The following is a 24,407-nucleotide window of genomic DNA, read 5'->3' as shown; positions in this document are numbered from 1 at the left end:
GATCACGCCTCATGCGACAACGCACCAAGGACACAGAACAGATGGCCCCCTCAGGTAGGTGTTTAAATCCGGGAAATTGGAGCCATGTGTTCTTAGACAGCGGAGAAATGCAATTATCCTCCAGAAATACATTGTCCCAGACCTGGTCTATGCTACAAAGCTAGATTGAGGCAAGGCATCTACACCAGGGGTGGCCACCTGTGGCTTTTCTGAAGTTAAGATGCGGCTCCTTGCTCAGGCACCGACTCCGGGGCTGCAGCGACAGGTGCAACTTTCCAGTGCTCAACTCCTGGCTCCACCTCCTCCTCCAAGTGTATTGGACTCTCGCTCCTGCCCTCCCCCACAGAGCCTCCTGAGGGCCTTGAAACAGCTGATTGCAGTGGGCAGGAGGCGCAGGGAAGGAAGAGGAGGCGCTGATCGGTGGGGCTGCTGGTGGGCAAAAGATACTGGAGACGGGAGAGGAGGTACCTGATGGGGACTGCTGACAAATTACCGTTGCTCTTTGGCAATGTACATTGGAAAACGGTGGCTCCTCCTCAGGCTCAGGTTGGCCACACCTGATCTACACTAAATTGTCACTCCTCCCAATGTAACTCACCAGTTTAATAACTCCTGCTCTTCAAGAGGTGCAGAGTTTAGGTCCATTTAGTCAGATTGGAGCAGTGTCAGCACAGACACTGCATTACTGTCTTTCAGAAGTTGTCCCACAATGCCCCGTATCAACAGTTCAATCACTTCTAACAAGGATGTGTGCTGTTGACTCAAGGAGCGTGCTGTGGACGTGCAACAGTGAGTTAATTACTGCAGTGGCTAGTCGCTGACATAAGTGTGACATACATTTTGTAGGGTAGACATACCCCATGTCACTGCACTTACACCAAAACTTCAGTCCAAAAGTAAGCTACCTACTCCACCTGCTCCCCAGGCCAGCTTTCCAGCAGCTTTCCAGGTCCATGAAATCCCAGTCTAGGGGCTAATAGCAAGATGATGTAAGTGACTGAACTGGGACATGGCTGAGCTGGCAGGGACAAATGGAGGCTTTTCAAAGAGGCAGAACCCAAACTGTGGCTCCCGGGTGATGGAAAATCTGATAGTGGTTGTGGCAATGAGATGGGCATCACAGTAGCACATAACCAAACGCTCTGTGCCCAAAGCCTCCTGCATAGGCCAGAAACTAAGCAGGAGCAAAGCACCTGGGAACTGCACTGCCTTAGCACAACTGCTCAGGAGTCAGCAAAAGTGCTTGGGCTAAAACTTAAAGCTGTTTCTGAACTGCAGAAAAACCACCTGCCTTCTTCCTGGCTCAAATCCTCGCCCCAGTTTGCACAGGATTGCGGGGGAGCAGCAAGGTTGCATCAAGTCCGTATAGTGTAAGAGCCTCTTCCACCACCAAAATGCAGTTACCTTTGGAGTCACTGGCGCAGCAGCACTACACAATAATTTTGGGGTGGCCCGGAAAAACACTGGATTCAATTAAAGCAAGAGAGGATACTCAGGGAACCTAAATAAAATTATACAGAGGAATTTGGCATCAGGATATCTGAACAGTTCCCCCATGTTATTATGAAAGGCCGTATGGACTCCTCAAAGACCACAAGTGACAGGACTACAGCTGTACACAAGGAAAAGGGTTTTACATTTACTCAGTAAAATATGCCCTCAGTTGCCCTTATAGGCATCCACACTGGTGGAAAACACTCCTGTAGCACAAGCCATGGAAGAGGTGGCTGGAGCTAAGACAGACTTAAGCCTCAGTGGAGCTGTGCGTAGCTCTACTTAAGCTAAACTGATTTACATTAAGGCTATGGCTACACTGTAACCTTCTTCCAGTAAAACTGATGCAAATGAAGGGCAGCGTGGACTATCGTCGTGCTTCATTTGCATAATTAATTAGCAGCCGCTTTTGCACAAGAGGCTTTTGTGCAAAAAGGAGCTGTGTAGATGGCTCCTTTTTGCGCAAAAACCCCCTCTTGCACAAGAGCTGTTCTTCCTCATATTTTCAGGAAGAACAGTTCTTGAGTAAGAGGGAGGGTTGAGCAAAAAGGAGCCATCTACACAGCTGTTTTTTGTGCAAAAGCCTCTTGCACAAAAACAGCCCCTAATGAATTATGCAAAAGAAGCACAGTGATATTCCATGCTGTGCTTCATTTGCATAAGCTTTTCCGGAAGATGGCTACAGTGTAGCCATAGCCTAAGGGCTGAGTTTCACCCATATGTCCAGATACACAGCTGGGCTAAATCTGCAGCATTCCACTGCAATCAATATAACTATGCTGATTTATACCACCTAAGGATCTGGTTCAGCACCTCCCTATTAACTCTGACGACCACCATATACAATGTGAGGAGAACTAGTCTCCTCTGAACTGAGATCAAAGTGGTCTCGTCTAGGACTTCTGAGAAGAAACAGCTGCATTTCAAGCCTCCTAACCCTGTCTAAAGCTTCTGAAGAAAGCTGACATAACGCTTGAGGCTGCTAACAAAACACGCTAAGAAGCAAGTGCCCCTCATCTGAGTTGCCGCAGCTTTCAGGGTTTGATCTTTCCTGAATTGGTCTCTTTCCTCCTTGCAGAAGAAGTGAAGAGGGACTGCCTCAGAGACTGGAGATCCAGAGTTCACGCTGTGTAAATGCCAATTTGTCTAATTAACTCATTGGAAGGAACTTGTATGATTCAGTGGAGATGACTCACATTACGGGCATCTGTGCCACCCCTGCAAGCTGGCGGCTCTAACGTCCATATGCCTCCGACAAGAAGCTGCTGCCATTGACTTTTTTTAAAAAAATTTTCACTTTAAACAAAATTCATCATCATTAAAACAAATACAATTGAAAACACATGTGGAAATCTCTCCTCCAGGCAGACAGTACGGACGGGCGCTCACATCTCCCCGGAGAGAGGGGAATATGCCAGTGTAAAAGCATCCTGTACCACACTTATCAGAGAACAAAAAGATCCACAGAATCGTTCCAGGAAGCGTTCTGAGGATGCTAGGCCTCTGGGCTCTGGGGCAGAAAAAAGGAGCAGTCACATGGAAAGGAGCAAAAGCTCAAAGTGAGACCTTGAATGAAAACTCAAGTCTCCCATACTCCTGTTGGATACTGAGTCTCTTTAGCTAGTCCCAGTGGTTGCCATGCAGGATGAAAAAACTGTCTTAGGAGGAAGTAGAGACAACAGTGAATGGGGTCCCCAGGTCAACAGGGCTGACTCCTTCCCCATTTGTATGGTCTTGGACTATCCTATGCCCACTTCACTAAGCCTCTCCTGAGAGCCAGGCACATCTGAGTTGGGACACAGGGCATGTTAGTAAATTCCCACCTAATTCCTGATTCACTCTACTACACATAGGTGCTTTTAAAACCTCTCGTTCATACAGGATGCAGAAACACTAAATCACACTTATTTGCTGCTTTGCATCTACCTCAGTGGTCACCAATCAGTGGATCGGGATCTTGGAGCCTCTGACAGGTGATCCTGACTGGTTTGGCCAAGAGGCTGTCAAGTGCCAAAACTCCACCCAGTGCTGTGCATCTCCTGCCCTTTGCCTTGGAGCTGACCCCTTAGGCACCTCCTGCTTTCTGTGCAGGGCAGGGGAGGGCGAGGAAAGTGCTGATGTCAAGGTGCCCCCTCCCACTCTGTATCCTATCTCCACAGAGGAGAGAAGGGGCACAAGACTTGGGGGAGGAGGGAGTTTGCTGGCTGCTTTTGGGAATGGTAGAGGGCCAGGACAGGGGTGAACCTGCCATTGCACCACCACCCAGGAGCCACTTGAGGTAAGCAGAGCCCAGCTGAAGCCTACAACCCTATCCCAATCCTGAACCCCCTCCTGCACTCCAAGCCCCAGCCCTAGCCTCAAGCACCCCTGCATCCAAACACCCTCCAAGAGCCTGCGTCTAGAACCCCCTTCGGCACCCAGGGCTCAACTTGGGGACCCTCTCACACTCCAAATCCCTTCATCCAAGACCAGAGCCTGCACCCCAACCCTCTGCCCAGCCTGGTGAAAGTGAGGGAGGGGGAGGAAGGATGGGAGGATGCAGAGGGGCGGCCTCGGAGAAGGGGTGGGAAGGAGGTGGGACAAGGGTGTTTGGGTGTGAGCTAGATCTCGGATTGCATTGAAATTCAAAAAGGGATCTCGTGCTTAAAAAGCTTGGAGACCCCTGCTCTACCTAGCAGAGAGGTTAAAAACCATGTCTTTGGTGTGACCACTGAATTAATGAGTGGTTGGTGTAGCCAGGGCCCTACCTTCCTACAACAGGGAGGGGGAAAGTGTGTGTGCCCCAGCCTCCCCGGAGCACCAGGGATGGAGGAGGCCGCATTGCCCGAGCTGTCCCAAGCCTCACTGGCACCCAGGTAGCACATGCCTCCAGCGTCAGGCCGCAACACTCCACTCCACTCCATGCCTACAGCAGGTGTTTTGGGGGGCGGAGTGTGGGTGGGGCTATGTCTGGCTGTTTGGGAAGGCAAAGCCTACCCCCACCTAGCATACCAGATGCCCATGGTTACATTTTTTAGTAATTATGTGTTTGCAGGCAGGGGCGCAGGCAGGAGCCAGTGCTCAAGGGGAGACGGCATTTAAGCCAGCTCCCCCCTTCCCCTCCTGCTCTGCTGCCATTGACAGAAAGGCAGCAGCGCAGTGGGCAGAAAGCCCGGCATGTGCAGGGAGCCAGCTTGAAAGCCAGGTCCTCCCAAGCACCACCTTCCATCTGCCCCCCCCCCATGCTGTTGCATCTGTGGGAGGTAGCGGGGGATGGGGGATGGGAAGGATACAGGAGATCTGACAGGAGACCCAGCTGATACAGAGGCAGCAGCAGAGGGGGATCAAACTTCTTCATGAGTGCTGGTACATGCAGGGAGCTGGCTTCTCCCTCAACTTCCCATGCTGCTGCCTCCGGGGGTGGGGGTGCTCAGGGAGAGCCAGCTGCTGTCTTTGTGGGAGACAGAGGAGCGGAGGCATGGGGAGCCAGTCCACAGTCAGTGGTTTCTGCTCCCTGCTCCCTTTGCTGCCTCTGATACAGCAGCAGCAGAAGGAGGATGCCACCATTAAGATTAACCAATAAGCCTGGAGAACTGAGGCATAAAAGCCCAGTGACTCACCCAAGCTGGGAGCTGGGATTAGAACCCTGCCCCACATCCCAGCCATTGTGCCAGCAAATGCCATCCCAGTGCTTACAACAGTCGTTTTAAACTGTCGGGAATCATTGAGTGGTTTTTGGTGGCCAGCAATGAGCCAGGAGGGGGCATTTCAAAACTTGCCACTTGCCCCTGCCTGCCTCCTGTCATGCACCAGAACTTGCTTAAGGGTAGCACAAGCCCCAACACAGTCAAGCACAGAATGAGTCTGCATTTAAATTACCCCAAAATGAGCTTTCCTCTGTCCAAAACAAAGCCACAGGCCAGGTCAGTGCTTGTTGGGGGTGGGGGGGGGGGGAAGGAATGGCACAGCCAGGACATTTGCAATTGCAACCCTGACTTGTGAGGTCTGGTGCCACTGCATGAAGAAATCTTGCATGGCCCCTGCCCAGTACAACAGCACATCCTTGAGCCATCAGGCAGTCTAGAGAGGATTCGTTATCTGTGTTCTGCCTGTTATCACTCAACCAAGACTTGAACCAGAGCTGGGGGGCACTATGGTGGGGAACCTCTGGTGTGCCAATTGCTCTCGGTTTGTCCAGGTTAGCCACTGGTGGGATGCAAGACAGTTTGTTTACTTGAGTGTCCCCAGGCACAGAGTCAAGCGGCTCTGAATGGCCCAGTTCACCCTTCCACGCCAATGGGAAATGCGGGAAGAGGCGCTTGGCTGGACCACCACTTCCCGCAGCTCTCACTGGCCAGGAATGGTGAACCACAGCCACTGGGAGCTGCAAACAACTCTGTCTGTGCACACTAACATAAACATAGCATCTCATGGCCCTGCAGGAGCTAACCCTGACTAACTCTGTATGACCCATTGGCGGGAGACTCCTCACCCCTTCTCTAGGAGAAGCAGACCAGCCAGGGAGCTCAAATGGAAGCCTCGGCACTGCTCAGGGTTTCTTCCATCAGAAGTCACTGTTCATGTGTCTTATATACCTGGCCCTGGCCAATGCCTTTGGTCAGTTGCTTGCAGGAGGATGGTTATGTGGTCCAGATTGAGCTGGAGTGAAATCACAGCTCTGCCAGAGGTTATGTGACCCTGGCTGGGTGCTTGTCCCTGCCTGAGTTTCCACATTTGCGCAACAGGAATAAGCGGGACGTGCTGTATCTCTCACATCGGAGAGTCAGGAGCCTCTTCCAATAGCCTGTGGCAAAAGAGGAGCAGTTAATGGGCCTCTATGTCATTCAGAAGCTTTGATTTATCTGTTTTAGAGCAGGGAAATATCTTACACAGAATGTGCTGTGCAGTTACTAGATGAAAAGCAAACGCCATCCAACGCAGCACTTTGCCCTAAGCACTACTCGCTGTTCCTTCCCAAGCAACTCTCAACAAGGCCATCAATGCCTCAAGTGCTTCCTTGCAGCATTTCCCATGGCTTCATTGTTTCCCTTAATTGCCCATTCTGACTTCCCACTATTGCAATTCCATGAGAATTTCCTGTTGGGCTACAGACTGTTTGCAAAAGGAAGCAGCTCAGAAAGCTTCCAGAGGGGAGATTGGTGGTAAGCTCTTCTCCCCACTCCCGCATCGGGCAATGTTTGTTATCTCTTTGGTGACCACTCCTCAATCCCAGCCAAATCCCCCTTCCCTGATCTCTCAGCCTTTCCAGCTATTCAAGGAGGAGAGGGGCAGATCAAACCTAGCCAAGTAGAAATGTGTAAGACTCATTTTCTTTAAGACAGAGGTACCCAATTGTTTCCCTACTTGGACTTGAAAGAACAGTCATACAGGGTCAGATCAATGGTCCATCTAGGTCAGCCTCCTGTTTTCTGACAGTGGCCAATGCCAGGTGGCCAGAGGGAATGAACAGAACAGGGAATCATCAAGTGATCCGTTCCCTATCCTGCCCTCCCCCAATCCCATTCCCAGCTTCTGGCAAATAGAGGCTAGGGACATTATCTCTGCCCATTGATGGGCCTTTCCTCCACAAATGTATCTACTCTTTTTTAACCCTGTTATAGTATTGGCCCTTGCAACATCCATGTTATCTTGCTTCCATAAAGAGAATGAGGCAGGTACGACCATCGGTGGTGGGTAGGACCCTTAGACCCTCAGGCTAAGCACCCATGCCACAAGGTAAAATCAGCAGTGTGGCACAGAAGCCACATTGCTGGGCTGCTGGGCTGAAACCAGCCCTGGCTGACTGTAGGTGACAGAAGTGACAGTGGGTGTCTGCTTTGAGGTCTTGAGTGAGAAAACAGATGTTGACCCTGCTTAATGGGTTTCTAGTGCACATGAGCTACCAATGGGCATTAATTGGCAGCATCACCAAAGTGCATGAGCATTCCTGGGTCCTGGAAAGTGGACTGCCTGCCCAGAGAATGAATGGTCCTGGAGTGAATTCCTGCCCTAGAGGTGTTGAAAAAGGCCAGTTTTGGGGGGGCAGTGTTCAGTGTCTGTTCCTCCTAACAGAAGGAACCAACAAAGCCCAGGCTTTCAGTTAATAGCACATCTTGCCTTCGTGGCTGTGACGTCGTGCTTCAGAACATAAATGGTATGGACCCAATGCAGCCTAAGTAATAGCTTGGACAGAGAGAGCGTCCCCTGTGCTTTTTAGCATGCTACTATCCCAGGAGGCTAATGATGGCAATGGACATGCCAACACTGTTCACTGCTTCCCTGCTGAAAGCGTGCCAAGGGAAGGGAAGGAGTCTTCATGTTATGAAAGATCAAGTATGTAGTCACATTGTCATCTCAAATGGGGGAAGCCTACTCAACCCCTGGTCCTTCTAGAACAGGGCTGAGGCACTGTGTGGTGAGGGGACGGGGTGCTGGCTGAGAAAGCCAGTGATCCTGCTGACCATGCTTGCAAATTGTGGAGTGCAGCTGTGGATATCACCCTCCACCCAGGAGCCATTCGCCAGATCTGAGTGCCTAAAAGCCTCCCAATGGACCGCGAGGCCAGTCAATGTCAAAGAAACCCAGCAGTGGGGACTGCACCGGGACAAGATAAGTCAGACCAGCAAGGACTATGAAGATCTAGTCTGACCTCCTTTCCCAGTCAGTCCTGCCACAAAGCCCACAGCTTCTGGCTGAGCGAGGCATGTTGCCTAGAAAGGTCGTGGGATCTCCATCACTGGAGTTATTTAAGAGCAGGTTAGACAGACGCCTGTCAGGGATGATCAGTGCTTGGTCCTTCCGTGCGGGCAGGGGAGTGGACTTGATGATCTTGCAAGGTCCCTTCCAGTTCTAGTGTTCTTTGCTTTTATGATCTTTCCTAGAAGACACCCAGACTGGATTTAAAAATTGGAAGCCACAGAGAAGCCACCATGTCCCTTGGTCAGTTGTTGCTGAATTACTCTTGCTGCAAATCCTTCCTGCCCTCTGTATTTCTAGCCTAGATTTGTCTAGTTTCCACTTCCAGCCATTGGCTCTTGTTATGGTTTTTGCTAGATTACAGTGCCCGTTGCTATCAGACATCTCTTCCCCTTGTAGATTAAGATCAAGTCACCTCTTTAACCTTTTCTAGAGTAAACAGATAGAGCTCTGTCAATCTCTCTGTCAGGCAGGTTTTCCACACCTTGAATTGATCCCGACACTTTTTTTCTGAACTCTTTACAAGTTTTTCAATAACCACAGCATTCCAAACTGGGGAGAGGGAGGGAAGCTTGGCTCCCTGCCCTGAGAACGTATCCCTGCCCAGCCCTGGGAATGAACTCCCTCATGGACAGGGGACTTAAGCGAGTTCCACATGACTGATTGTAACAGCGCGATTTACTCCAAGACCTTCACAACCCTGCATGCAGCGAGGTACCTGGCAAATTGAACTGCTTCTGCTGCCGTGTGCATTGCGGGGATGGGTGGAGGGGAGATGGCGGAGTTGCGCTGGGCGGTAACGGAGGGGCTGGCGAGGAGGGTGTGGAGGATGTCGTTGAGGAGGGATTGCTGCTGGAGTCTGGCTGATAGGGCACCGGAATATGGTCCTGCAGGAACAAGGAGGGCAGGGGGAGAGGAGGAAGGAAAAACAACACAAGCCTATGAGAGCAGTGCAGACAGACCGACTTCATCGCGCTCAGTCGCCGGCAGAGCAGGTGGCCTCGAGCTGGCATCCTTGGAAGGAAGTGCTGGGGAAGCTGGTGGTGACTGAGCAGGTGGCTGAGGATTGGCATCCCGCCCACCCTGGGGGCAGCCACCACCAACTTCCCGAAGAACGGAGCTGGCATCCTTGAAACGAAGGAAGGACAAAGGGGGCCCCCAACTTTCCAAGTCACTGTTTGGTAGGGTCCTTGCGAGCAGAAGGAGGAAGGGACTGCAGCAAACGTTGCCACCCATCTGTCCCCAAGCCCCTGCTTTATAGTGCATCCTGGGAGCTCCTCTTTGCAACGCAGCAGGGAGACCTGGACAAGATAAAGCAGGGCCTGTGTAACGTCCACCCAGGCCAACATTTCCAACGGAGGGGCCTGATCCTCAGAAGTGTTGAGCAACTGAAGCTTCCACTGGCTTCTGACACAGCTGTGCCTGAAGAACGAGGCCACATTTTCCAAAACGGCTAGTGAAATTACTGAGTCACCACCCAGGGGAATCAGAGCCATCGTAAGAGGAAGACTTCCAAAATCACCAGTCACTTGGGAAGGCCATGATGGGAAGTCAGGCACCTACATTCCTGACAGGGTGTTCAGGGGGTACTGGGTACCTGGCAGCATTGACTGACTTTCCACAGCTATTACAGATATTCAGCATGCCTGGAAATGAAACTGTTGGGTCGGCGCTTAGTTGCCAACGGAGGTGCCTAACTTTATGCATGTAAAAAAGCTTCAGAGGGGTAGCTGAGTTAGTCCATAACTGGAAAAAGAAGTGGGCTGTGCCGACGAAAGCTCACAACACCATCTACATGTTTTGTTCGTCTGTAAAGTGCTGTGAGGCTATTTGTTGTTTTTTAAGTTTATGCATGTGAGTTTGCAAGTACTGGTTAACATTCCCAATACAAAACACCAGACTGTTCTCCTCCCTCTCTGCTTTGGTCAGTTAATCTCACCCTTAATTGGTCCTTCCTCGTGGGCCATTTAACTGAGTCAACAGACACAACTTCAGGGTGAGCCAGACAAAGGCGCCACTCTACATGCTCTTAGCTTGGCTCCCCAGGAGATCGTACGCCTGAGCCAGTCATTCTCCCTTCTCTCAGCACAGAGCCCTGTCTTACACAGAACACATCTGGCTCCTCTTTGTGCATGCCAACCAGTAAGGAAAGAATGGCTGACTGCAATCAATAGCATGCTGATGTGCTGGGTGGGGGAGAATCTGCCTGGAAAACAAGCTGGAAAGTTTGCACAAATGTGATCTCCAACTCTCCATCTGATAATGGACAAATCTTATTTTAAAAGATTTAAAACCAAATTGCATTGGAATTTATAACCAGCAGGACAAGTCTGAACTCAGCAGGATCTGAAATAAGAATTAATGTCTTTCCCCCCACACACACATACACACACATATATCTGATCCAAACCAACATGGATTAATAAAGGAAAAGATAAGATACTGACATCTGTGCAAATGGGAATATGGTATAACCTTCCTTGAAATATTAAACTCTTTGCACATTGGCTGTGACCACATCCCTCTTGGTCCGTGAAAAGGAAAAGTAGAGGCCAAGACGGTTTGTGATTTTTGTGGTCTAGGTCACGGCATCTTAAAGAGCCTGATTTTCAGAAAATGCTGAAAACCCTCTCTCTGAACATCAGACCCCTTTAAGGTATCTCAAGTAAACACCCAAAACTATGGGTCACTTTTGAAAATCTTGGTCACCGTCCCAAGCAGGTTACTGAGAAGGACTCAAACAAGCTTAACCAAATGTGACATTTCAGGGAACGCTATGCTGCATTTTTATTTATAGCACCTCTGCCTGCAAGATGATGCTGGTAAAGTAGTTCGGGGTTTTCCCCCAAAGTCAGCTCTGGGAGCAGATGGAAATGAAGATCTGTGCTCTCACTTATATAGCACCATGGGTGGGAAGAGGCTTGGGAGATAGGTGACAGTGCGCTGGCAAGAGGTGCTGACTTAGACCTCTGTAAAAACCAGCTCCCATGAAGGGGAACTGGCTAAAGTAAGCCTGCACCTAACAGAGAATGGGAGACAGCTATCCGCCCAATTAGCCTGGGGCTGTATAAACCTCTGGGAGGAAGGAAGGAAGGAAGGCAGCTGAGGGCGGGGGACACACCAAGAGAATGGCAGTAGAAAGATAGTGCTTCCCTCTGGGATGCAGACAGTAGAACCCAAGCGATGTATGGGTAATGGGAGCACAGCCTGTAAATAAACAGGACCAGTAGTTATTGAGCACCCCGGTATCTATGTGCAGGGGCAGGAGCCAAAAGGGCCCTGCACCCCCCTGCTGAAAGATATAAAAGAGGGTCCCTTCCACCAAGGTGTGTACAATCCCACCCATACTGAGAACAAGCATGACCTGAGGCAAGGGGCTAAACTGAAGTAGCATGGAAAGATAATAGGAGACTGAAGGACTCCTTTAGAAATAGAGGTCACACTAGAAGGCTATTAGATGGCGCAATGGGAAATATTTATCTACTTTCATAAGCTGGCTATAGTTGTTGTGATTTCATGAGTGGCAGAGGCAATGTAAAATTCACTTATAACACAATTCATCCATCGCTCTGAAAGTGCTTTATGTGATGGGTGTCATTACACTCATTTTATAGATGGGGAAACTGAGGCATAAAAGAGATGAAGTAACCTGCACCAGGTCACCTAGCAAGCTAGCTGCAGAGCTAGGAATAGCATCTCAGCCACCTGCATTCCAGTTCAGTGCTCTACCCTCTCATCAAGCCTGCTTCCCATGATGACCTCTCTTAAGATAAAACATGATGGGCACAAAATGACACAGTTTACTCTTCCAAACTCATAGCTTCCTCCCTCCCCCCCCCCCCTTCCCTGCCCCTTGTAAGATCCCACTATGGGTCTCTTGAGGACCCACCGAAATCATTTGCACCACACCACCTACAAAGAACATTAGGTGATTTTACCATTTGGAATTTTCCAAGAACCTTAGGCTTAGAGTCTGCATCCCAGAGAGAGTCATCCAGTGTCCAGCAGTCACTGGACAATGATGCAAGAAAGGCAGGAGGGGTCTAGACAAACTGAAGAGTCCAGGCTGATTTGGAATGGTACTCAGCATCCCTGAAAACCAGGCCATTAAATTACCAGGCATGGGCACAGCCAGCCAGCAAGATTTTGAAATTTGCCAGTCAGTATGACTGAACAGCTTTGTGACTTGTTGGGGCTTCTAAATTCCCCATTAGACCGAACTGCACCCAACAGCCTCTGTCAAATTTAATTCAGAATCAATCTGAGCACCATTACTGTTGCTAACACAAAGCAGGAGAAAGACCAAGCCCGGTGCATGGACAGGTCTGGCTAGTGAATTTCCCCGGACCCCGTAGGAATATGATCAAGTTGTTGTGCTTCTGTAGGTTTTATTTTTTTTAATATGTTTTACTAAAGTTTTGGAGAGCTGGGAGAGCACAGAAATTCAGGTTAGATTTGTTGCCTCTGGAGAGAAAGAAGCTGAAATGGAGCAGAACTGGTGGGACATGAGCTATTTCAAAAGCACTGACTCCATTTTATTTTTAGTCTGTTAAAGAAAATAACTTTGACAAACGCTGCCTTTACCCTAATGGAAAACAAACTAAAAAATCAAACAGGTGGAGTGTTAGATGCTCTTTCTTCCAGTTAATGTCACTTCCAGCTTACTGGTGTTAATATACTGCAGCTCTGACAGGGAGGGTAGAGAATGGTGAGGCAAATATTGCTTTCAGTGACACCGGTGTAAATTTGAAGTAACTCTTGAAATCATAGAATCTTAGAACACTAGAACTGGAAGGGACCTTGAGAGGTCATCGAGTCCAGTCCCCTGTCCCCATGGCAGGACCAAGCACCGTCTAGACCAATCAAATTACTGCAGATTTACACCAGGGTAACAGAGCAATTTTTAGACCAGAGGTTGTCAGAAAAGTCTGTATCTTTCTTAGGAAATAAGAAAACAATAAAAGCAACAGTTGGGGGAAGCTTCTTTCTTTAAAAGAAAGAGCCCAACACATTTTGTATTTGCAATGCCTGCTCTGCAGTGTAAATACTGACCTCATTAAAGAAGTGGTCTTAGCATCCCTGCTCACTAGGGTCTGGGCCTGATCCTTCAATTAATGCAGTTCTCTATGATTCATAGGTTTGCATCCCCTTAAATGAGTTTCTATTCAGTTTCTACCAAATTCACTGAAATATAGATCAGCTCCTTGGTGTTTTGGAGAAGCAGACGTGCCTGGAAACCCAAAAAGCCATCTGTGAAGTTTTGCCCCAGCAGATGGCTGAACAGACCATTGAGCAAACTGGAAGGTGCTACCGCAAAGAGGAAAGCCTGCCAGACCTTCTCCTCCTCCCCTCACAATAACCATGTTTCCAAGCAGACAGAGGAATGATCCTCATTGGCATCTGCAGGCAATGCTACCAAAGCATTCCAGACTGGAAGAGTGCAGAGCCACAAAGAAACCAGTTCAGAGAGTTTCAGAATGTGAGGACTAAATGGGACAGTTTTGCTGCTGACTTTGGGCATGTCAAAAGAGTGTGCCTACACAGCACCCTTACCTTGAAATAAGCTATGCAATTTGAGTTATGCTATTTGCACTACACAGAGCCAAATTTTGAAATAAAGCGCTGTTCTGACAAGTCCCTTAAACCTCCTGGAATGAGGTTACAGGGATGCTGGAATAGCATACTTATTATTTCAAAATATATTTCAAAATAACGGGTGCATTTAAATTGCTATTTCGGGTTACTTCCAGTATCCCAAAATAGCCCCGCTCTCTAGACATAGCCAAAATAACGAATTTGAAATAATAATTCCCGAAATAAAAAAAATTGAAATAGTGTGAAACATGAGAAGCCTCAAAATTAGTCTGAGAATGGCTCCATTATTGTGGATGTGCTACCTTGACTTAGAGCCCCAGGAAGCACTGCGGAGTAATGACTTTGAATGACTCTGGGGAGTCGTTATTTTGAAATAGCAGCAGTGGAGCATCCACACTACCACTATTTCAAAATAACTATTTTGAAATAAGTGTTATTCCCCGAGGAAAGCAGGAGTACAGATTGCAAAATAACCTCCCTTATTTTGAAATAACACGGTTGGTAGTATGACCATTCCACTTATTATTTCAAAATAAGGGGTGGGAAGGTATTTGGAAATAACTCCTTCGTGTAGACCAGGGCTTAGAGGGGAGCAGGATCTGACCCCAACTTCAAAAAGTTTCTTCTTTAGATCAATGAGAAGTGTCGTGGCACCTTATAGACTAAGAGATTTATTGGAACATAAGTGTTCGTGGGCAAAGACCCACTTCTAAACGTTTATGTTGCAATAAATCTCTTAGTCTATAAGGTGCCACGGGACTGCTCATTGTTTTTGCAGATTTAGACTAACACGGCTACTCCTCTGATACTTCTTCAGATCAAAGAGGCAGGATTTCGAGCCTCTCCTTTAAAGCTGCAACATATAGCTTTGAACAATCAGATTATATAGCCAGGGAGGCAGTGTATCCTACTAGTTACTGCAGCATGCCAAGGGTAAGGCAGTCTGAGCTGTGGCCCCTAATCCAACTCCTACCATAGCCTTGGGCAAATGACTGAATTTCTGTATCCTAGTTTCTTATGGCTGTTAAGAGACTTGCTTCAGAGAGGGGTTCCTGAACACGAGTAGATAGAAGACACTTCACCAAAGCTGAACTCCAACAGACCAGTCTGGAAAGAGCTACATTCTTCTCTTCCCCGTCACTGGGAAGTGACACCCTAAGCACTCAATGCAGAGGGGTGGGAATGGAACTATACTAAGGGCACAAAATCCACAGTTCAGACTGGCTCATCCTTTCCCAATGTGTTGACCATTTCATCTCCTAAAGGAGCAAGATTTCAGGGGTTCAGGACTCCTGGGCTCCAAATCTATCCCCGTCACTCACATTTGCAGAAGGGTTCCTGATTGTCACATGTGCAGCATCAGCACAGCCTGTAAAAGCCTGTCCTTAAGAAGTTAGGCTGACTCTTAAAGCAATGGAGAAGAGGCCAGAAAATGAAGGAACCGAAGGGAGCAGAGGAGAGAAGTGGGAACACTGAAAGGAGAGAAGAGTATGTAGAAGCGAGTGCCTACAACATATTCTCTGGTAGGTAAGTGCAACCCAGCAGGGCTGAGGAAGGCAGGTTTAGGTCCTGTGGTATCATGCCTGGCTGGAGTTCTCACACGCACCTTTGGCCTTTTCTCTGCTAAGAGAAAAAGGTGTGCTCTTATTGTGGGTTACCTAATGCCAGGTAAAATCCTAGGGAAGATAAGGGAGTCTGCAGTTTTCACTTGAGTTACCAGGCAAAAAAACCATGCAATTGCTACTAAATTCCAGTTAAGAACATAAGTTTTATTCCTCCTAATGACATCCTGTCCTTCCCTCTGGCTCTTTCTTATTGTGGAAATGCTCAAAGTCCTTTATACTCAGGACACAGAGCTGCAGATCTGGGCTGACTGCTAGGGTGAATCAGCAGAACGGTCACTGCTCTTCTAAAACTGGTCTCACACCTTTGCCCTTCCAGCCACCCGCCTGGTGCTGGAGCAATTGTGCATGCATTCCTTCCACAGAGCATCACACCTGCAATTGGTGCACCAAGGAGACTATTGGGTGCTCTGTAATACTCAGAGCTTTTTGTGGGTATTTCTGATGGCAACAGGAAATCTCAGGTTTGACTTTTCCAATGGGAATGGCATTGTCCACACTCTAGATTCTTCATTTTTCTAGATAGCTTCTCCCACCTCCTTCATGTCCAGGTAAGGCAATAAACCACTTGCCTCTGAGTTCCAGAACAACTTCCTGTGTGGACGCTTATTCCAGAATAAAGGTGTTCAGCTATGCAAGTATTCAGGAACAGCTCCTCCTCAATCCCCTCCTCCTTAATGTGTAAACAGGCCCCCAGCCAGCAAAGCACCCAAACATTATCCAACAGGATCAGCCCCTGTGAACAAAGTGGTGCTTCCAGGCATACAGTGGCCACTGTTGTAGACTTTAATGGAAGGACAGACCTGTGGCCCATTAGAGAGAAGTGCAGAGGGAGTTACATGGCACTATTAGTTCACTTTTGCTGTATAAAATAGGTCAAGAACTTCTTGCCACTAAACTAAAAAGGAGCCAAACAAACAATAGCAGCATGTTGAATTCCATGGAGTTTTCCATCAAAATAGATTAAGCCCCACAATCCTCCTGGGAGGCAGGAAATCAGTAGCGTTCTGATGTAATGGCTGGAGAAACCAAGGCAGAAAGAGGTCACACTGCAGATTAGCGATAGAACAAGGAATAGAAACACAGGTCACATGACTCCCAGAGTCTTCCACCACAAACAAGGCCATCTTTCGTTCCTAAAAAGGCCCAGTGCGTTACAGGTGGGTCCAGTCAAGAGAGCGGTCAATTAAGTAACAGCAATAAGGAGTAAGATTCCAAAGATTTGGGGACAAATTCTGCTCTCACTTTGCACCCTTGGCATCTGTTTGATTTCAAGGAGGGATCATGTTTGGCTGTACTTTGGAGTGAACTGCCTGGCCCAAATTCTGCTCTATGTTCAAGCAGTGTCTGTCTATGGACCTACTGTGTACTGACCTACAGTGAAGAGCTGAACAGTTCTTGTGTAATTTCACTTGCTCCAACCCACTAGAATTGCACACCTAGCAACTTTTAATGCCCAGTTTACAACTGCACTTAAGCTGTAAACTCTGGAAAATGCTGATAAGCAGCTTGCTTGGTAGAGACAGTATTTCTTAGCCATCATTCAGCATTTCTCATCCCTGATGCTTTAGAATTGAAGTCATGGGCCCAGAAACAAGAGGATGGTCTCTCAACAGCTTGTCTGAACCTGCTTCCTATATAGCATCTATAGCATCACAGTGGATTATGGTAAATGGGACTCCGACATAATAAGCAGAATGTTACTGCAGCACCATGACCACTTGCTGGTCCTTTAAGAGAGGATAGGAAAGGAATAAGGAATCCCACCCATATTGCCATGTGTCTTGAAGCCATTGGCATCTTGCTCATTACCCGAGAATCACAGTTGCATTTGTTCCTATGTATAAAGCACAATGTACCAAGATGGAGAAAGGCTCTGAGGGACTGCACAGCCCAATGGGAGAAAGAAGGTGCCTTACCTTGCTGATTTTGTTGGTTTTGGGAAGGGTCTGGCTGACGTGCAGGTCAGAATACCTGGGGGGCTTTCGTAAAGGATTGTTGATGTCACACGGCACCGATTCTGTCCGGACTAATCTTGCTGGATCAAGAAGGGAGACAGGAGAAAGAAATAAAAAGAGAGAGAAAAAGGGAGAAACGTAGACATCAAAGTTTTAAAACAGCTCTTCAGGCCTGGGAGCCCTGAACTTGAAGACAATCCAGATCAGCTTCATGAAATTATAAAAATATTAAAGCTAAACCCAAAATAACTTCTTTACTGTACAGTTGCACCTGCTTCCTGAAACTGCTAGTTTCCCCACTTTGGGGCCATAAAGGCCTGAGCCATTTGGAACACAGAGTGCCAGCTGAAGCCAGAGTGTATCTACTCTCCTCCCCACCCCATTCCGCAATTGGAACCTTCCTCAGCCAATCAGAACACACTCAGGATCAAATCCGACTCGACATGTAAAGGCTCCAGTGGGACTTCAGTAGTGCCCAGGGGTGACTGTCATGCAGCAAGGCACGCAGCTCCCATCTCAAAGAGGAACAAGTTGGTTTATTTTGATCTGTTGGCTAATGTCATCAGCACAGAAGGTGGCCTCGGTGAAACATCTCCTGACGGAGAGAGGAGTAAATATTTCTGAACTACACTCTCCCCCACCCAGCAATTCTGCACCTTGAGAACTAGAACCAATTTCCATCTATGGTGCAATTCTTTGCCTTACATCAGTTTTCTACACGTTTCAATCCAATGCCTTCTGATCTGAAGTAGACAATTAGGTCTTGTTGCTGCCCTCAGAAGAGGTGCTCTCTGAGCGGCAGGGAAGGAGAAGTTAAACCCAACTTCTGCTCACCCTTCTCATGGGCTCTACGGATGCCCCCTAGCCTGTGAAAGGTTGAGCTCCACACCCAGGTCAGGGTTTCAGGGTTTGTTCTCTGATTTGTGAAATTTGTTTGCTTTCTTGCTGTGAGTGCTAGGCCATGGGGGAAGAATCCTGGCAGAATCACTTCCTCCTCCTCCACTGTTCAGTTAGCATATGCCCTAGAAATAGCCACAGCAGGCAAATGTTACAGGCTCTATATTCACAGCTTCTGTCTTGAACTTCATCCGGATGCAAACTTCTGTTCTGCCACCCGCCCCTGTTTCCAGGATCCCATCACCATGACGTAGCTGAGCAAGCCTCTGGGCCTTCACTTGGATGAGCCTTAAAGTGGAGATGTCACTCCCATTTCAGGATAGTCTCTGACACCTTTTGGCCAACCTTACCCAACACCTGTATGCTTTCCTCATTCCAGACTATTTTTTCTATAATCCCCATAGCTTCCACATCTGGAAATTTTTCTTCTTTCCCACAAGGGAGAGAACACTAGGACAGTCCTTTCCTTCCGCCACTTGACTCTTGGGTGTTGTTTTCCCAAGGGTGAATTTGATAAATTATTGAGCAGCAATCCAGAGCTCTTCTGCCTGGAAGAGCTTCTCACATGTGAAATGGAGCTACTATTACACATGGACCCCAACCGGGTCTAATGTGTCCCAGGACAGCACTTGACAGTGAGGCTGGAGTTCCCAGGCCTGCAGCCCGCAACCACCTGCTTTCCCCTGTTTTTTGTTACCACCCACAGTTCACAGGGACAGAGCAAGAAGCACCACCCAGGAAATAAGCTGCCAAAAGACTAGCATGACAAACAGTGGGTAAAGCCAGCAACTGGAAGGTTGGCTAAGTTTACAAAGCAGTCCTAAGACGGGGCAGATAATCATCAGCCACTTCCAAGACTGCTTTCTCCAGGCCAGGCCTTTGGGAGACACTAGGCAGCATGGGCCATTAGTCAGTTTGGAAACTAGAGAGAACCAGCCACAGCACAGAACTTTCCACTGCCGTTGATACTAAGAGGAGACCTGTCTGTTTCCTGCCACCAGGGATCCTACAGGGCAATCCACATGTGTAAAGAGGTGAACCACCCCTGAATTAGACTGTTCCCCACTCTGAATTTTAGATTCCAGAGCACGGCTGGCCTCATTAGGTGCAATAAGTAACTTATTTTTTTTTAAATTAGCCAGAAGGGTTTATCTTCAATGAATTCGTTTTTAATAATCAAGATGATATTTAACATACACTAACGGCCTTATTAGGTCTAAAATTATATGCGAAATTTAGGAATCTTAATTTCAATTTATTTTAATTTAATTAACAGCATTCCCCGTAGGTAATCTTAAATCACCACCACCCTCTTTTGCACTGGGAACAAGTAGCCAGAATTCAAATGAAAAGGAAAAACTCTTCTTGGTGCAGTGCCTCCCTTCTGGACTTGTAAATGTGCCCCGTTCCTTTTCATATTTATGAACTGCGCTCCTGGAGGAAACGAAAGCAGACAATTTCAATAGCACAATTAGCATCTGAATGTGCCACTGCCTAACATTAATGCTGCTGTTTCATGTCATGAAATGAGACCCGCATGCATCAACAGAGCCACCGCAGATCTAGGGTCCCAAACTTCCACCCAGGCCAGCTTTCAACGTTAGCAAAAGGCTCAAACCTGTTGCACTTACCCCGCGTTGTGGGGAATCTGAAAAGGAAAGGTGGCAGGGGGAGGGTGGGTGGAAGTGGTTTGGAATGCAAATCTGCCTCGCATCGGACAGCTCGTCTCCCTATAAGCGGAAAAGATGGTCGGTAACCTTTTCGAACGTGCCTATGTGATTTGGGAGCCTAACTCCCATTGGTGGTCAATGGGGACTCAGGCTCCTAAGTCACTTAGGTGCTTTTGAAAATTTTTACCTGGCAAAAAAATCAAGGAAGCCACAGCTAGTAAAGCAGTTCTTACCTCCACGGTGGATGATCAGTATGTGACAAGGTGGGGCCTCTTTGGTGCATTTGTTGTGGCACTTTAACCTGAGAGAAGAAGCAATAAAACAAATGTGAAGGCCAATCCTCCGCTTGGGTGGAGGTGAAGACATACTGTCATATGTGGGTCAGCTGAACACAAGGGAACACTAACACAGAAGGAAATGAGTTTGCACACAGGACGGCGACTCAAGCTAACTTCCGAGTTACTGTTCTTTCCTGCAACCTTGTCTGCTCAACAGCGTGGGGCAAGCAGAAGGTCTCGGTAGCATTCTGCTGGCTCCACCAGATCCTGCAGCTGTCATTTCAAGAGATGCAACCCCTATGGGTTGGGGCTAAATTCGCTGTACTAATTCCCCTGGGTGAAATAGGGCTGCAGGTCCCACATGGTAGAAAGGGTTTCCAGAAGATAACAGCACTGGGAGGCTGATCTCCCAGAAACAAAGGTGCACTGGCTTGGAAGGGCACCTAGTAGATTTACTAGTTTAGCAAATCTCCCAGTCCGAGTCCACTTGCTAGGCTCCAGAGACAGAGCCACTCCCAATGACTGCAGCACTGTTGGGAGTCAGGAATCCCCCACACAACCCATGCAGGAGATGAAAAAATACATCAGTCCCATGCAGGCAAATCATGTCTAGTGATGTTGAATGTCTTGGGAGAGGAGGGTGTGTAAAGGATACAGTACAGCTCTGATGACTGGCACATCCTGGAGGAAAACAACATGGAGACAGCCACAGATTTGGAAGAATTGGAGACATTTGCAATGGGATAATTTTGTCCATCACAGAAATGCAGCTGCCTCTTTAACTGCCAAAGAATAGCATCTAAGGGCCCAAGCAACTGGGTCACTGACCCAACACTCCACTCCGACATATAGATACGATCTAATTGTCCCTCCCCCTCCCAACCAACTTCGGGTGCAGGGTGAAAGAGCTGAAAAATGTAAAACACATTCTTTAAGCTATCCACAAATGCAGTCTCCATAACCAGCTGAAGGGCATCCCCCTTGGCTAGCGGTCCACATGCTCTGCCACATTCATTCTCCCTTTCGCAGAGATCTCCTGTAACATGATGGCTAATGTGCTGCTGCTCACATTCCCAGCTCCTGTTCATTAGCAACCGGCACCCAGAATACGTTTTAGACTGGGACCATCCCCAGTGAAATGTTCGGTGAATCCTTGCGAGGGGGGGAAGGAGTTTTCTAAAGGCACGTGACTACCCACAGTGTGTACATGGGGAAAAACCTGAGCTGGTTAAAGTAACCAAGGAGTTTAGGTGGGAGGAAAGTCATGTCTGGCTGCCTCCCTGCTTTTCCCTGGGGTCTCGGCCGTAAGTTAGAGCTGTGATTTACTTCTCACCCACAATGGTAATTGCTTCCCGGCAGTTCTCTCCAAGTGCCATGCTGGGGGGCTGGTTCATTTCCAGCTGATAGCAGTGATACCTAGCAGTGATACCTAGCCAGGCACCCACAGAGTTATCTGAGCCATCTGGACTTTTTTCCTCCAAGAACTTATCTGGCCCAACCCCGCTTCCATTGTGAGAGCATTAAAAGCGGGGACTGAATCTAGCTTGGCAAGCAAACCACCCAGCATTCCAGTGGGGCTTCCTGTTCTCTGCTGCTGTGATCCAGCAGGCAGCACACAGCTGAGTGCAGCTCCATGCTGAATTGACAGAGATGTCCAGGCATCTATTAGGAAAACCCAGCAATTGCATTATAACTCAGAGACGCGGATATTATAATTTCTGACCACCCAGCCTGAGACAAAGGGAGTGAAAAGCCACACTCTGTGCAAAGACCTCTCTGCTATTTCCTACTGAATATTATCCAGAGCTAATGCTGGTTTACACTTAATTAAATCATATGGCAGCAGAGAGAAAATATTTAGATAGAGGGAGGGAGACCAGGGGGCTGTTCTGCAATTTATCTCAGCCGCTGCAGTGTTCCTTATGGTTTTATTACCAGGACATTTAGCAAAAATAATTAGACCATTTAAAGCTATGATTGTTTCATTTAATATTCTGTTGCAGCCTTTTATCTAACACCGTTGGGACTATGAGTCTATAGAGGGCTTCACCCCCAGTTCATACATATAGACACAAGCAGACTCTTAGGCCCCTAAAACCTTTGCACTTGGTGCTAATTACGAGTATGGGAGTCATAGCCTCCGGTTCTGCCCCAATGCACTGGAGCAGAGGAAGGCTGTATGAGGGCCCAAAGCTCAAGCATGGAAAGAAAACAGAAAACAATATAATGAAAGAAACAGGGTCAAGGGATTAAAAAAAAAACCAAAAGCAGCCACAAACCAATGAGCCGAGTAATGAAAATTCAGGAGCTTCCCGTGTTCGGTTTGATTACACAAAGAGGCGGAGTCAAGGATGACATTGATATTGGAGGCAGTGTGGGGGGAGGAGGGTTGTTTGGTATGCTCCTGCTTTCCAGGCTGGGGCAGGCAGAAAGGCAGGGCCAGGAGCTGTTTGCTAGTATTTGCCCTAGCTGTTTGTTAAATCCCCAGTTAATGGGATTTCTTCTAAGTGCTCATACTAGGGATGTTAAATTTCGATTAATTGACTAATCGAATAGTCAATGCAATTGCATTGACTATTCGATTAGTTACTAGGGCGCCTCCGCCTCTGAAGTGTAGCAACAGTCCTACAGCTGGCCCCGTGCTCCCCATGGTGTTTCAAAGCAATAGCGCTGCGTGGAGCCTGGGGTCAGCTGGGGACTCCCCCACTGATCCAGGGCTCCATGCAGCACTGCTGCTTTGAAATGCTATGGGGAGCCCAGTGTCAGGCTCCTCCCAGCATTTCAAAGCAGCAGTGCCCCATGGAGCCCAGGATCAGCTGATCCCCAGCTCCACGCAGCACTGTTGCTTTGAAACTCCACGTGCAGCGAGGGGACACCCCAGCTGGTCCTGGGCTGCATGTGGTGTTTCAAAGTGGCAGTGCTGCATGGAGCCCAGGGTCTGGCCCCAGGCCCCATGCAGCACCGATGCTTTGAAGTATCCCTTTCTCTCCCCCGCCCCTTGTGATAGAGGCAGCAGCATGGGGGAAGCAACTAGTTGACTAGCCTGTCAACTATCTGATAAGCATTTGCTTATCAGATAGTCGTTCACATCCCTAGCTCGTACCAGGCTGACACAGAAATAGACACAGCACAGGTAGGTCTCTGGAAGTCTCCTGCTTAGTGCTTTTCAGTCTGTTCTCCCATCATCTTGTTTACTCTCACTCGGCCAGTGCCCCTCAGGACGCCCCGTGCTCTTTAAAACAAATGAGTTCCAATCCTGCAGCCTTCAATTGCACCCAAAAGGGGAGGGGTGAGAGGTTTGTCAAACTGGACAGGACAATGCTAACAGAGAATTACATTTAATTACAAAGGGGTACCAAAAAGAAAGGTTACAAAAAGTACTTGGCAATGGCGCTATTAGAACACTGGGATCTAGCTTTAACCATGCAATAATATCATGCTACTGCACCAGGTTGAACCTCATTTTATTCATTTGATATTTCACGTGAAAGTGGCCACCATTACCAAGTTAGCATTGACTCGGTTACAAAGCAGTGACGTGGCATGTTCTCCACAATCCAGAGTAACTTCCGCAGGGTTATTCCAGATTCAAAACAGTGGAACAAATCAGAAACCAGCCCCGCTATTCTTTTAAACTTTTGTGGCATCCGAAAAACAGCCTTTTTCCATTAAATCACATCCAACTCGCAATTTTTGTTTTCTTGGAGCCTCTACAGCACAATGAGCTTCCCGGATAAAACATAAGCTTGTAGATTTTTGCTGATGCCATAAAATAGAAAACGTAGCTTAAGGCGACGATGCCATAAATCGAGATGCTTCCGAATCTCTGAGCTATGCCGGACTCTGAGTAACACACAATTCATCTTCGTTATTCTCATCTGCTGGCACAGCTGTCTCGCCGCCTGGCTTGCTCAGCTGCTGTGGCGCAGTGTGAGAAAGCTTTACAGGGTGGCAAGTGGAACGCCCCTGGTATGGGAGCGGGAAGGCTCAGAAATCCATCAGGGTTGCTCTGCAGAAGGAAACTTGAGGGTTGTGGAAGAGGCTGTGGGATAGTGCAGAACAGCCAACTGTGTGTAAAAGGCCTGATCCTGTAGGTATCGCAGTATCATGTACCTACCAGTGAACTGGAAGATACAACTTCCCATGGCTTAATGTGCAGCCAAAGGGGTCTGCTGGCATCACCTAAGAGTTGTCGTGGTTTTCTGTACTGGGGTGAAA

The 24,407-nt window shown here is 48.1% G+C and overlaps 1 protein-coding gene across 1 annotated transcript in view; it reads right to left on the bottom strand.

Moving 5' to 3' along the window:
* KSR2 (kinase suppressor of ras 2) overlaps window positions 1–24,407 on the bottom strand; it is a 327,890-nt gene that overhangs the window by 98,148 nt on the left and 205,335 nt on the right. The window contains exons 8-11 of the mRNA XM_014576141.2: window positions 20,145–20,212; window positions 19,873–19,971; window positions 17,306–17,424; window positions 8,888–9,056 (exon numbers count right to left, since the gene is read on the bottom strand). Coding sequence (XP_014431627.2) covers window positions 8,888–9,056; window positions 17,306–17,424; window positions 19,873–19,971; window positions 20,145–20,212 — 455 coding nt within the window. The remainder of the gene's footprint in view (window positions 1–8,887; window positions 9,057–17,305; window positions 17,425–19,872; window positions 19,972–20,144; window positions 20,213–24,407) is intronic.

This window comes from Pelodiscus sinensis, chromosome 15 (assembly GCF_049634645.1).
Source record: "Pelodiscus sinensis isolate JC-2024 chromosome 15, ASM4963464v1, whole genome shotgun sequence".
In the NCBI taxonomy this organism is placed as follows: Eukaryota; Metazoa; Chordata; order Testudines; family Trionychidae; genus Pelodiscus; species Pelodiscus sinensis.
Note: the sequence above shows the minus strand (reverse complement) of the source record. Positions and strands in the feature narration are given on the sequence as shown.